Source organism: Paramormyrops kingsleyae, chromosome 12, assembly GCF_048594095.1.
Source record: "Paramormyrops kingsleyae isolate MSU_618 chromosome 12, PKINGS_0.4, whole genome shotgun sequence".
NCBI classification, from domain to species: domain Eukaryota; kingdom Metazoa; phylum Chordata; class Actinopteri; order Osteoglossiformes; family Mormyridae; genus Paramormyrops; species Paramormyrops kingsleyae.
The window spans coordinates 10,185,778-10,199,309 of record NC_132808.1 but is presented as its reverse complement, the minus strand read 5'-3'; the positions used below and the strand labels follow the sequence as shown (position 1 = coordinate 10,199,309).

The window sequence follows — 13,532 nt, the reverse complement described above, 5'->3', positions numbered from 1 at the left end:
GTGCATAAAGATCAGTGTGCAACAGAACCACTGAGGCTTAGTGAAATGAAAATGTGATTTAATCACACAGAACTATGCTGAGATGCATGTTAAAACCAGTCCTTCCAGTGACTCACCCAGTGCTGCTATCCTGGCAGTTGTACTGGCAGAATCAGTATCTGAGTGGACTTCACACCTGAACTCTCCTTTGTCTTCAGTCCTGACTTTCCTCAGTTTCATTGAGAAGATTCCTTTGGGAATTTCCTCAGTGAAGAATTCAGCTCTTGCAGAGTATCTCCCATCCTGTGACTCTGGTCTGTTCTCTCCATCAGCATACAGAAGCACCAAGATGTCACCATCATCGTCTGTCTTTTTCCATTCCACCTGAAGCTCTGTAACATTAACATGGGTGTCCACAGAGCAGCTGAGAGTCACATCCTCTCCAGCATGTGCATAGACAGGCTCATCTGCACCCGTCACCACCAGCCGCTCTGGAACAAGAACAGGGAGATTCATACAATCTGGCAACCTGACATTTGTGTGTTTTCCCCTCCTATTTAAAGGGGAAACTTATATGTTTGGGGTTGTTTTTATTTCAACATGCATCATTTTTAAAACTTGGCATATGTGACTCAGGAGAAGAATCCGGCACCACACTAAGCTTGTAGCAGTTTTGTTACTCAAAAATGTTCTGAGGGCAGAATGAAAAGAGATTGGTTCAGAGAGATAACCAATCAGACTGTAGAGGAGGTGGCTCCGAGACATGTGACTGGTTGGTCATGCTTCCTTTAGTTGCTTGGAACCACCTTCTATACAATCTGAGCGACAATGAGTGACAATCGCTGCAACAGAAGAAGCAGTTCCATCGTGTGTTGATCCCAATTTTTCCCTCACAAAAGCAGATGGTTTTGGGCTTCGTTTAACCCGGTTCCACAAAGCAAACGCCTTTGCAAAAACAGCCCTTCACAGTGTTTTGTATTGTCTTTCAGTTACCTTTTACCACGGCTACTGTTAGATTATACACTCACCTAAAGGATTATTAGGAACACCATACTAATACGGTGTTTGACCCCCTTTCTACGGTGGCCGAGAGAGCTCAACGCGCTGCAACTTCAGAAAACACATGCAAACAGAAAAAAACCACAACAAATTAAGAAAACGTCTCCATCAGTTTGACAACTCAGGCGCTGCAAATACGGAAACGCGCTGCAAACAAACAAACGCGCTGCAAACACAAAAATGTGCTGCAAATACCAGGGACCACAACGGAAATGTTTCAGGGGGACCTCAAAAAGTGACGAACCCATCTGGGAGCTGATTATTTGTTCAGTGGCTTTTGGTCAGAGCAGAGGTGTTGTGCGTGAACTAAAAGGTGAGTTTTTTTTTGTTTATTTTAACATCCTGATCATACCATTAATTGGTCTATTGGACATTATTAGACTAATCTGACGAATCACACACTTAACTGTGAAACATTATTTTACTGCTATGTTAGCTAGAATTACTCTGAGAAAAACTGTAGGCAACAAGCAAGTAAAACTACCCCCTGTTTTGACCTGATTTTAACCATTAATGAAGCACTGCAGAATTTTGTCATGAACTTTGAATGTTACATTTATTTGCACATATTTATTTAGATATTTATTGGCAATTAAGTTAATAACGTTCCACAGTTATGTGTGTGATTCGTCAGATTAGTCTAATAATGTCCAATAGACCAATTAATGGTATGATCAGGATGTTAAAATAAACAAAAAAAAACTCACCTTTTAGTTAACGCACAACCACCTCTGCTCTGACCAAAAGCCACTGAACAAATACTGTAATCAGTTCCCAGATGGGTTCGTCACTTTTTGAGGTCCCCCTGAAACATTTCCATTGTGGTCCCTGCTATTTGCAGCGCGTTTGTGTGTTTGCAGCGCCTGTGTTGTCAAACTGATGGAGACGTTTTCTTAATTTGTTGTGGTTTTTTTCTGTTTGCATGTGTTTTCTGAAGTTACAGCGTGTTGAGCTCTCTCGGCCACCGTACACGAAGCTCCCGTTCCACCACATCCCAAAGATGCTCTATTGGGTTGAGATCTGGTGACTGTGGGGGCCATTTTAGTACAGTGAACTCATTGTCATGTTCAAGAAACCAATTAGAAATGATTCGAGCTTTGTGACATGGTGCATTATCCTGCTGGAAGTAGCCATCAGAGGATGGGAACATGGTGGTCATAAAGGGATGGACATGGTCAGAAACAATGCTCAGGTAGGCCGTGGCATTTAAATGATGCCCAATTAGCACTAAGGGGCCTAAAGTGTGCCAAGAAAACATCCCCCACACCATTACACCACCACCACCAGCCTGCACAGTGGTAACAAGGCATGATGGATCCATGTTCTCATTTGAATGTCTCAACAGAAATCGAGACACATCAGACCAGGCAACATTTTTCCAGTCTTCAACTGTCCTATTTTGGTGAGCTCGTGCAAATTGTAGCCTCTTTTTCCTATTTGTAGTGGAGATGAGTGGTACCCGGTGGGGTCTTCTGCTGTTGTAGCCCATCCGCCTCAAGGTTGTGCATGTTGTGGCTTCACAAATGCTTTGCTGCATACCTCGGTTGTAACGAGTGGTTATTTCAGTCAAAGTTGCTCTTCTATCAGCTTGAATCAGTCGGCCCATTCTCCTCTGACCTCTAGCATCAACAAGGCATTTTCGCCCACAGGACTGCCGCATACTGGATGTTTTTCCCTTTGCACACCATTCTTTGTAAACCCTAGAAATGGTTGTGCGTGAAAATCCCAGTAACTGAGCAGATTGTGAAATACTCAGACCGGCCAGTCTGGCACCAACAACCATGCCACGCTCAAAATTGCTTAAATTACCTTTCTTTCCCATTCTGACATTCAGTTTGGAGTTCAGGAGATTGTCTTGACCAGGACCACACCCCTAAATGCATTGAAGCAACTGCCATGTGATTGGTTGATTAGATAATTGCATTAATGAGAAATTGAACAGGTGTTCCTAATAATCCTTTAGGTGAGTGTATACCTAATTTTATTGAATGAAAGTGATTCATTTGGATTAATTAGACATGAAAAAAATGAGTGAGATTAATTCAACTATATTCTGTTCTCAGAACACAAAGTCAATGCATCAACTTAAAAAGAGTGTTTCATTTTCAAAATACTCATTCTATTTGGGCGTATCCACTGTACATAATTCAACTGAGCTCATTCAAAGTAACTTTTTTCAGTGGGGTTGGTTGACAGAACTTTGGTCTGGATTTGTACTTTCAGGTAGAGGTCTGCAACGGGGCGGGACGCGGCACAGAAGCATGCGGAGAGGGTCTACATTTGAGAGTTTCTTGCAGGAGCGGGATGAAAAATCAGTGCCGCACAGACCTCTATCTGGGACGCCGGCAGAATGGAAGAGCAATGAGCGCACTGACTGAGGTTGGAATTAACGCAGAGCCGCGCCACAAATTTCAGTGTTTCTCTGTATTTCTCTCATTTTGACTGTGAAATGTTTCTATTGAGACTGTTTAGATATTTTTAATTCAGGTCTGTAGCCTAGTTAGAAACGTTGTTGGTTGTATTTTTTTGTGGAAAACTGGTTAGCCAAATCTACCCTTATATAAAAGACATCTTTAATTTGCAGCCGGAGTCGTGCCCACATAATATAGCCTACGTTTCATAAATTCCTGTATGTCAGTTAGGCAACAAATAAATTTGGTACCTTATTTAATTTTTATAAGCCAAGATATTATAGCCTTTAAAATTTTTGGCCCACCCTATACTCCAGCAGCCTTGCTTGCAGGATTCAGCAGGCGGGAGCGGGACAAACCATAACAGATGCGGGCGGGAGCGGGACAAACCATAACAGATGCGGGCGGGAGCGGGACAAACCATAACAGATGCGGGCGGGGGCGGGACAAACCATAACAGATGCGGGCGGGAGCAGGTCAAAATATTACACATTTCTGCGGGAGCGGGACAGAAAGTTGGGGGAGTGTGCGGGAGCAGGATGAAAAATCAGTCCCGCGCAGACCTCTACTTTCAGGACATGAACTTCCCACCTCTGTCTGTAATGCGTTACTTTTATGTGTAACTTCCCTGATACTACATTGACAGTTAGGCAAAAGTGAATTAGCTGGGATTTATTCACATTGTCTATATGCTAAATTGCAGTAATTAGATGCTGCTTTCACTATAAGAAATGATTAATGCATCAAAAACATTTCATTTTAATGACACATAATGAGGATTTTGCTACCAAATAATAGCAGTGGTGGTCTAATGGGTATGGCTGTGTGTTTGTGATTGGAAGGTTGCTGGTTTCAATCCCCAGCCAGCATGGTACCGTTCCCATGCACTGCTCACTGGGTGCTAAATAATAGTGGCTCACCGCTGTGTTAAATGCTGAGGACACGTTTCATTGTGGTGCCAACAATGGCAATTTTTCACTTCAGTAGTATTGTTTGGTATTTTCAGTGAAACTGAATGGGATTCAATGGACGATAAGTGACCATTGGATGTAAGTCTTACTGAAAGAACTGGTTTGTAGTAATATTATCATGCTAATTCAGCAGAAATACAGTGTTGAACTTATTGGTTTAAACTGTAATTTTGTACTTTGTACATTTTTACACTGTTAAATTTATGCATTGTTCCGTAATGATGATTATGTTTTTGCCATATTTTTTACAGAATTATTCTGGTAACCCGAGCTGCCAGTTTTTTCCATAAAAAGACTGCAACATATACAATACATATAATTTTTATCGTTATGTCATGATCAGGGCTGTATAGTTATCCTAAAGTTAGGAGAGTTTATTTAAGATTTTGGATGTTAGGAAGCTTGTGCAATACACATTTCCTGTCTTAAGTCAGGATAGGAGCAATAACTTAGGAACTGTTCATCTGTTACGGCTTTTTCCTGAATCAGGTTCTAACCCGAGTTACTATTGTTACCAAACAGCTAAGTGCTGGGGAGCATCAAAGCAAAGGAAGGCAGCAGACTGAACAAACTCATTAGGGAGGCTGAGTCTGTTGTCGGCTCCAAGCCTGTCAGTGTGGGGGAGGGGGCCAGGGGCAGAATACTGGCGAAGCTGCTGGCAGTTATGGGCAATACCTCTCACCCCCCCATAAAACACTAGAGAAACTCAAGAGTATAGCTTCACCAACTGACTCATTTAACCTGCTGCATTAAGGAACGATACAGAAAATCATTCCTTCCCAGTGCTATTAGACTCTATTACTCAACTGCCCATGACACACCTGAGGTGACCAAACTAGACTAGTTATGTCTACTGGCTGTACCTTGCAACTCAGATTCCTGCATATCCTAATTGCATCTTTGCACCTTGTCTATTGTAGTATCCAATTTCAGTATTTTACTGTATCCTATTTTATTTATTCTCATTTTATTCTTTTATTGTATTGCAATTTAATTGTTTAATTTAAATATTTCTGCTATGACAACTTAATTTCCATCTGGGGATTAATAACGTTATCCATCCATCCACCCATCTAAGGCAGGATCTGCAAGTTAGGAAGTTTCTGTAATGCGGCCCTTGGAGGGAACAGACAAAACACGGTTATAAATGACAATTCAATCGAGTACGCCAGATCGATCTTTTGTGACTTTGTTTGCGATGTAACCAATTAGGTGTTAGGTTTTATTTTGAGCCAGTCCACTGAGTTTGATGGGTGATGTTGACAGATCATTTTAATGGTTGCTGGTATCATTTAAATACAGTGGTACCTCGGTTATCAAACTCACTAGAACTCTAATTTCTTGAAAGAAGAAAAATCCAGTTTGACCTAGAACTTGATCTGAATATTAGAAGTTGAACCGTGAACGCTGACCTAATATAAATTGTACCTGCTAGGAAATGGAGTTATTACTTGAATGCCTTCTTCACAGACCGGTGTTCTGTTGATGTATGCTGCCTTGTCGAAAAATGCTATCGTAGTGCTAATCGATAGCCCTAACCCTAACTCTTACCCTAACCCTAACCCCGCAAAACCCCTAAAACCCTTACCTTAACCCTAACCCTAACCCTAACCCCTAAAACCTAACCCTAATCCCAAGACGGTGGAACTGCACATGTGCAGAAATGCTCGATAGAACGTCTCGATAGGTAGTATTTTATGACAGAACACCGGACGATTAACCAAATAAAGCAGCGCAATATTACAGTAACTAACAATAATAAACCACTAACTTATGTGTACTATTAGAGCATTTATGTAATTTATTTAAACCTTATTTTACCAGGTAAATTAACTGAAAACCAGTTCTCACTGCTTTACGTGATATTCGGGAGAAATAGCAGATTACGCATCGGAACTGCCTGGGATACAAACGTCATGCGTGCAACTAAACTCTTCAGCCAATAAGGGCAAAGGTGTGTTGTCACGGAGGCGGTTCCAGTTTGTGCAGCCGGGTGAGAGGTCGCAATGCATCTAACCGTAATGCATTGCGTCAGGATCAGAATGCGTTGCTTTAAGCCAGCGCTGTAAACAAGTCGAACGCCCCCAATGACCAGACTGGGGAGACAAACTGAAACGCGGACTTAATACAGAGGACTAATGACAACAACCAGAAACAGCTGATCACATGGGGATTCCACATGGGGTTAACGAGGGGGCGTGGCACTCGGAAGGAGCGGACGATCGGGGCAGGACAGGGGTAATGTTGGGATAAGATCTTTATCGTTTTGGAAGCCATTAAGGAAAAAATGCTCTTCTTGTTTTATCCTGTTCATTCTGTGTTTAAATGCTAAAAAAAAATTTAGTTGCAATTTTGGGGGGCCGGGAACCAATTAATTGGTTTTCCATTATTTCTTATGGGAAAAATTTGATCAGAACTCGAACTTTTTAGGATTCGATCCGGAGTCCGGAATGGATTAAGCAGGCAGGAAAGAAATTTTGGTGGGCATTGTCTCCCCCTGCCCACTTCTAGATCAATCCGTGCTACCAATTCTGAAGTATCTGTCCGTCTCTATTGCTTACTATTCCGTAGAAAAACAAAAATATTCTTCAACCTTACTAAACATGAACCAAACACTGTAACCCTGTGAGATTTATCTCTTTCTAACTGTTTCACCTCAGAGTGCTTAATAAACATCAAGATAGCAGCATCATCTCTTAACATCTGCCTTACCATAGCATTTCCCTGCAGCTCCACGAAAACACCAATCATTCATTAGCCTACAAAAACAGACCCCAACAAAATCTATTCCAACGACAATTTAGTTGATTAGAATTTACTAAGATTTCTTATACTTGCCTCCCACTAAACATTGGACGTCGGATAGGCGTGCAGATCATGTCTATATTAGGTCCGTCAGTCCATGACCAATTCTGGACATCTATACAACGTCCAAACTAGGTCCACAATTTGAACGTCCATCCATGACCCAACTTGCACGTCAATATGACATTCAACATTTGAACGTAATTTTTTTGACGTTATTTGGACGACTATGACAGGTGCAGGAAATATAGTTTTATTTACAAATATCAACATTGTTGTTATCAACATAATAAATGTGAATACAGATGATTATTTCGAAACAAACATGATTTATTATGCCAATGCGTACGTATTTTATATATTTTTTATTTAAAAAATAATAGACAAACAAACTGCAAAAACACACCTTTATTTTGCAATATTCGGCAAACGCAATAACAAAACACCGTCTAACCATCATGTTCAACAATAAAAATAAACTAAAAATGTATTTTTATCAAACTTGCCTGGGTGGGCCAGGGAGTAATGTGGGCGAGCCAGTGCCGCCCTGGCCCATTACTGGCTACGCGCCTGCTTTAGCTCTGTACTGTTCTGTTGTATACACTGTAGCACCGGCGGGGCTCATGTCCCAGCATGCCCCGCGTGCAGTTGTAAATAGCCATTGTTGTGTTGTTGCTGTTATTGTTAATTAATAGGTAATTCCTTATTGTTGCACATGTGTTTACATGTGTCTTGTGTGTACCCGGTCTGATCCTCGTGTGTAATTAGCTTACACAAATGTCCCACCGTGGATGCGTTTTACAGTTCGTTGTCTGACAACTTTGTGTTTCTTACATATAATTATGTTTGGTGCTCTTTGGGTGCCTGATGTAATCCTTGTACGGATTATTAATTGAGTGGACAATCCCCGACAGAGTAGTCTCTGTGTTTCTCTGCTCGCGATACCTTCATCTGCCCGTCGCAGCAATACGTTATTTAAATTTAAGTTTTAATTGAAAGCATGGTGAAATTGTTCATTTATATATGAATTTAGTCAAGACACGACATACACAATGTCTAAAATTAGTCTGCTTTTGGTATTATAAGACGTCCACAACGACCACATTTGGACTATAAATAGCCCATACATGGAGGTCCCACGGCCGTCAATACTAGACGTCAAAAAAAGACGTCGCCTGGCGTTACAAAACAACCCCTTCAGTGGACCAAAATTGGACGTCCAAAAACGACATATTAAAGATGTCATTCCGACGTCAATATGCGCAGTGGGCTTATTCATTACCATCATGGTGGATAAAAAACAAAACAAAAAAAAAACAGAAATCTGTTAAAAGGCTGTACAATGTCATGGTATGCAAATAAACATCCAGCATCATTGGTTTTACAGGGAAGTGGGCGGTACCAGGAGCTGCATAGCAAAAGGTGTCACAACTCTCGTAACACATTTCCATATATAAAACCCATCAACCAAGGTTAGAACGGGTAATCAAAATCGGCTTACAGTACATCAACAAATACACCAAGAAAGAACCATGAAAAGCAAGGCTTTGTTGTTAGCATACAGCTCTCTGATCTTCCAAAAAAAAACAAAAAACAAATAAGAAAAGGCTGAGAGGTCCTTCTTGGTCAGAGTCTTTCTCATGATGGTTGGTAAACCGGGGTGGCTCTTATGATCCTCATATGAGTTCTTATGTGCACAATAAAATGGGGCAGATAGGGGCCACCCATATGGGATCTGGGAAGAGGTGGAGTTACAGTGATCTAACACTCTATGGTGTCAACTGAACACTATATGAGCTAATAAACAACACTCATTGTACTCTGTAAAGTGTTAAATGATACACCGGTTGGTGAGAATTATATAAACACCATGCAGTGTTAATTTAACACTGGCAAATTTGCTGTGTGAGGTGAGGTCATTTTTACATAGTAAATGCTCTGACATTCGAGCCGGAATCTGGCAATTCAGCGTATAGTGTAGGTGAAGATGAATACAAATAAAAATGTAAACATGAATATCACTTTATATATTGTGATTAGAGCAGCAATAATTTACGAATAAAAAATGAACGTAAACAGCGCCACACAGTGACGTCACACCTCAGACCCCGATATACTCGCCTCCCCCAGTGTTAATAAGAAACCTACGCCCCTGGGTCCATGTGTCTTAAGCAATACAACAGAAAGGCTCACTTGCCTGCTTCCTGTATTTCCACCCGTGTTTCATGGTGCTCCTGCTCTGTATAAACCACACACTTGTACACTCCTGCATCTGCAGTCCTCACTTCCTCAAGCAGCAGAGAGAAGTTGCCTTTGGGGATTTCCTGAGAGAAGAAGTGGGCTCTGTCCCTGTAGGCGTCCCCCTGTGATTCAGGTCTGCTCAGACCCCCCTGGAATAGGTGCACAATGGTGTCTGAATCAGTCCTTCTCCAGTCCACCTCCAGCTCCTCCAAAGGCAGGGGTCTGTCCACAAAGCAGGGCAGCAGTACAGCTCCTCCCAGCCGGGCTGTTAGAGGACCAGCAGAGCCGTGTAGCAGGAAACCTACTGCAGGAATAAGAGATAGAAAATCACTTTATGACAAAAAAACATTAAATAATAAGTGTGAAATATCCATTGCAACTCAGTTATTTGAATATATTTGGTAAGCAAGTATTGGTCCATTAATAAGTACACGCAAAACAAGAACAACTTAATTACATTTCTTCAACATTATTACACGAGTTAGCAGACACATAAAACTGTCTTTAAAATGTACCTACCATCAGAGTTAATGAAAAATTTGAACACGATCAAAATAACGCTGAAACTTTTGATCTGCATCGCCACCTTTATTTTTATACGAATAGCCGTTTCTATGACAGGGAAATTTCGCAGTTATATTTTCTTTTTTATAAATGGACTATGTGCAGTTTTAGTAACGCCGTTATATCCTTAAGGAAATGTGACTTTCTGATGATACTTTTACTTTCAGTTTACACTGAATCACGCCCCAACACACCCGAACTATGGTAAAGGGTCAAGTCATGTCATTTATTTATATAGCACATTTAATAACAACAAAGTTGACCCAAAATGCTTTCCAGTTTAGAAAGAGGGTGGATCCCATGGTTGTTTTGTTTATCCCTGATCAAATTTAAACTGCTCAAATCTCGGTTAAGTACTGTAGCTAGGTATGGTGACCAAACCTGCACACAATATTCTAGGTGGGGTCTTACGAAGGAATTATAAAAATTAACACTACATGGTGTTTATATAATTCTCACCAAATTAGTGTTACATTTAACACTTTACAGAGTATGAGTGTTGTTGTATAGTGTTAAATTTTATTAGCTCTTATAGTGTTCAGTTGACACCATAGAGTGTTAGATCACTGTAACTCTACCTCTTCCCAGATTCCAAGCCCTGTATATTTATTTTTATTGTGAAATTGTGTCACCCTAATGATGTTCAATGTTAATAAAACCCACATAAGAACATAAGAAATTTACAAACGAGAGGAGGCCATTGTCACGCCCCGCTCCGTCCGCTCCTAGTGTGTGCCACGCCCCCTCATTATCCACGTGTGCTTCCCCGATTTGTGCCAGCTGTTTCCTGTTTCTTTTGCCTTGTTCTGTGTATATCAGTCCACGTCTCCCCTTGTTCCCCAGATCGAGCATTGTAATGTCAGTGTAGTGTCCGTGCTTGTCCGTCTTCGTGTAATTAAACTCAGTTTACCTGACGTCCTGGCGTGCGCTCCTGCTTCCCTGCTTGCCTCCGTCTCCGAACATGACAGAATGCTCGATCTCCCCGAAAGCACGAAGCAGCAGTCCGAGCACCACCGGCTCGGAGTGCTGCAAGAATTCATGTACTGGCAATCCCAGCCCGAAGTCCAGGAGGACCCGGTAGCCCTGGAGCTGGCCAACCGGGGCCGGGACCTGCTCCAGAAGGAGCGCCCAGCCGGGCAGGAATACCCGCTGACTAGGGCACGGAAGTGCCTTCAACGCCTGATCCAGCGCACAGCGAGCAGCCGGGAGAAGCGGAGCAGAGAGCTGGAGGAAGCAGCCCCAACGCTCTTTGTGGGAGCCTGCTCTCTTCTCCCTGCCTGGGACGACATCGCCGCTGCCCGCCTGGTGAGCCTCCACCCGGAGAAGCCGCCTCCTTTGGAGGCTTACTTTTACCGGCCGGCGCGCCTGGGTCTAGGCGGGATACGCGCCGTGTGGGACGCTGTTCCCCGGGTGCCCAAAGCCCTTAGAGGGAAGGCGCCTACGCGCTCAGCACCCCTCCTACCTGCTCCGGACCTGTCCGATCCGGACCTGCATGTTCCGGATCTGCCTGCGGCACCGCCTGCTGCTGCCGCCGCCGATCTGCCCGCGGCACCGCCTGCAGTCCCTGCAGCTACCACCGCTACGCCTACGGTGCCCGCCGAGGCGCCCCCTGCTGGCCGCGTGATGGCGGCGCCCGCTGCGACGCCCCCTGCTGGCCACGTGATGGTGGCGCCCGCCGAGGCGCCCCCTGCTGGCCAAGTGACTGCAGCGCCCGACGAGGCGCCCCCTGCTGGCCGCACACCCAAGGTGCCCTTCGAGGTGCCCCTTGCTGGCCATGTGACGGCGGCGCCCGTCCTGCCGGCACCTGAACTGCCCGTCTCACCAGTCCTGCCGGCTCTTGACCTGCCCGTCTCGGCAGTCCTGCCGGCTCTTGACCTGCCCGTCTCGCCAGTCCTGCCGGCTCTTGACCTGCCCGTCTCGCCTGTCCTGCCGGCTCTTGACCTGGCCGTCTCGCCTGTCCTGCCGGCGCCTGAACTGCCTGAGGTGGCCGCGGTTGCGCCCCCTGCTGGCCGTGTGATGGCGGCGCCCGCTGTGGCGCTCCCTGCTGGTCGCGTGCTGGCGGCGCCCGCCGAGGCGCCCCCTGCTGACCGGACGCCCGAGGCGCCTGCCCAGGCGGCCCCTGCTGGTCGCACGCCTGCAGCTGCCTCCGCTCTGCCTGAGGTGCACGCCGAGGCGCCTCCTGCTGGCCACACGCCCGCGGCCCCGTCCGAGGCCGCCTCTCCCGTCCTGCCCGCCGCCCTGCCTGAGGCCGCCTCTCCTGAACTGCCCGCGGCCCTGCCTGAGGCCGCCTCTCCCGAACTGCCCGCGGCCCTGCCTGAGGCCGCCTCTCCCGAACTGCCCGCGGCCCTGGCTGCCCTGCCTGCGGCCACGCCCGCGGCTCCGGCTGCCCCGCCTGTAGCCTCCTTAGAGGCCCTGACTCCCTCGCCCTTACCCCGGCAAGGCCAACGCCCCTCAGGACCCCGCCTTTCGGTGTCCCGTAAGGGACGGGGACATAGGCGGCGGGCCCGGGTCCCGCCCGCCCTGCCCCCTGGCTCGCCCGTTCGGCCCCTGGCTGTGGCTTGGTGGCTGCCTGCGGGTCCTCCGGCTCGGGGTTGCCGGTCCCCTCCGGGTCCCCCCCTGGATCCTCGGTGCCGGTCCTCGGTCCCACCTCCGGCTCCATGTCGGTCGCCTCCGGGCCCCCCTGCTCCGGCTGGGCGTCGGACGGCGCCTTCGCCGGCTCCGGCTGCGCCTCCGCCTGCCGCGGCTTCCCCCTTTAGCCTGCCTGCACTGGTGTTCCCTCCTGCTCCCTCCGTCACTCCCTCGTCCCATTCCCTTGGCCCCTGGGTGGTCCCCTCCTGCTCCCTCTCCCCTCCGGCCGCTTCCCGTCGCCCGCCTGGGCTCCCTCGTGCTCCCCTTGTTCCTCCTCCGTTCCCGTCTGTCCCTCCTGCCTTTGTTCCTCCTCCGTTCACTCCTGGCCCTTTTGTTCCGCCTTTCTCCCCTTCTGTGTCTCCCTTCTTGGTCTGTCTGTCTGCGTTCCCCGTCCTCTGTCAGGTCCTGTCTTTCTTTTTGTCCTTGTTCTTGTTTTGTGTCTCGGTCCTGTTCCCTGTCCCTTGTTGATGTTTTGCTTTTTGTCTTTCAGGTCCTGTTCCCCGGTTTCGTCCCGTCCGTCGCCTCCTCTCGGGCGCGCCCGGTGTGCGCGCCTTTGGGGGGGGGTTATGTCACGCCCCGCTCCGTCCGCTCCTAGTGTGTGCCACGCCCCCTCATTATCCACGTGTGCTTCCCCGATTTGTGCCAGCTGTTTCCTGTTTCTTTTGCCTTGTTCTGTGTATATCAGTCCACGTCTCCCCTTGTTCCCCAGATCGAGCATTGTAATGTCAGTGTAGTGTCCGTGCTTGTCCGTCTTCGTGTAATTAAACTCAGTTTACCTGACGTCCTGGCGTGCGCTCCTGCTTCCCTGCTTGCCTCCGTCTCCGAACGTGACAGCCATTCGACCCATAAAGCTCGTTTGGGGAGAACTTAGCTA

General features: G+C 46.3%; 1 protein-coding gene across 2 annotated transcripts in view; it reads right to left on the bottom strand.

Moving 5' to 3' along the window:
• The window catches only part of LOC111837206 (uncharacterized), a 118,957-nt gene extending 108,792 nt beyond the window's left edge, over positions 1 to 10,165 (bottom strand). For both annotated transcript variants that reach the window (XM_072718648.1, XM_072718649.1), the window contains exons 1-3: positions 9,986 to 10,165; positions 9,423 to 9,770; positions 117 to 470 (exon numbers count right to left, since the gene is read on the bottom strand). In XM_072718648.1, the coding sequence (XP_072574749.1) occupies positions 117 to 470; positions 9,423 to 9,770; positions 9,986 to 10,046 (763 nt within the window). In that variant the 5' untranslated portion in view covers positions 10,047 to 10,165. The remainder of the gene's footprint in view (positions 1 to 116; positions 471 to 9,422; positions 9,771 to 9,985) is intronic.
• Positions 10,166 to 13,532: the final 3,367 nt, after the last annotated feature.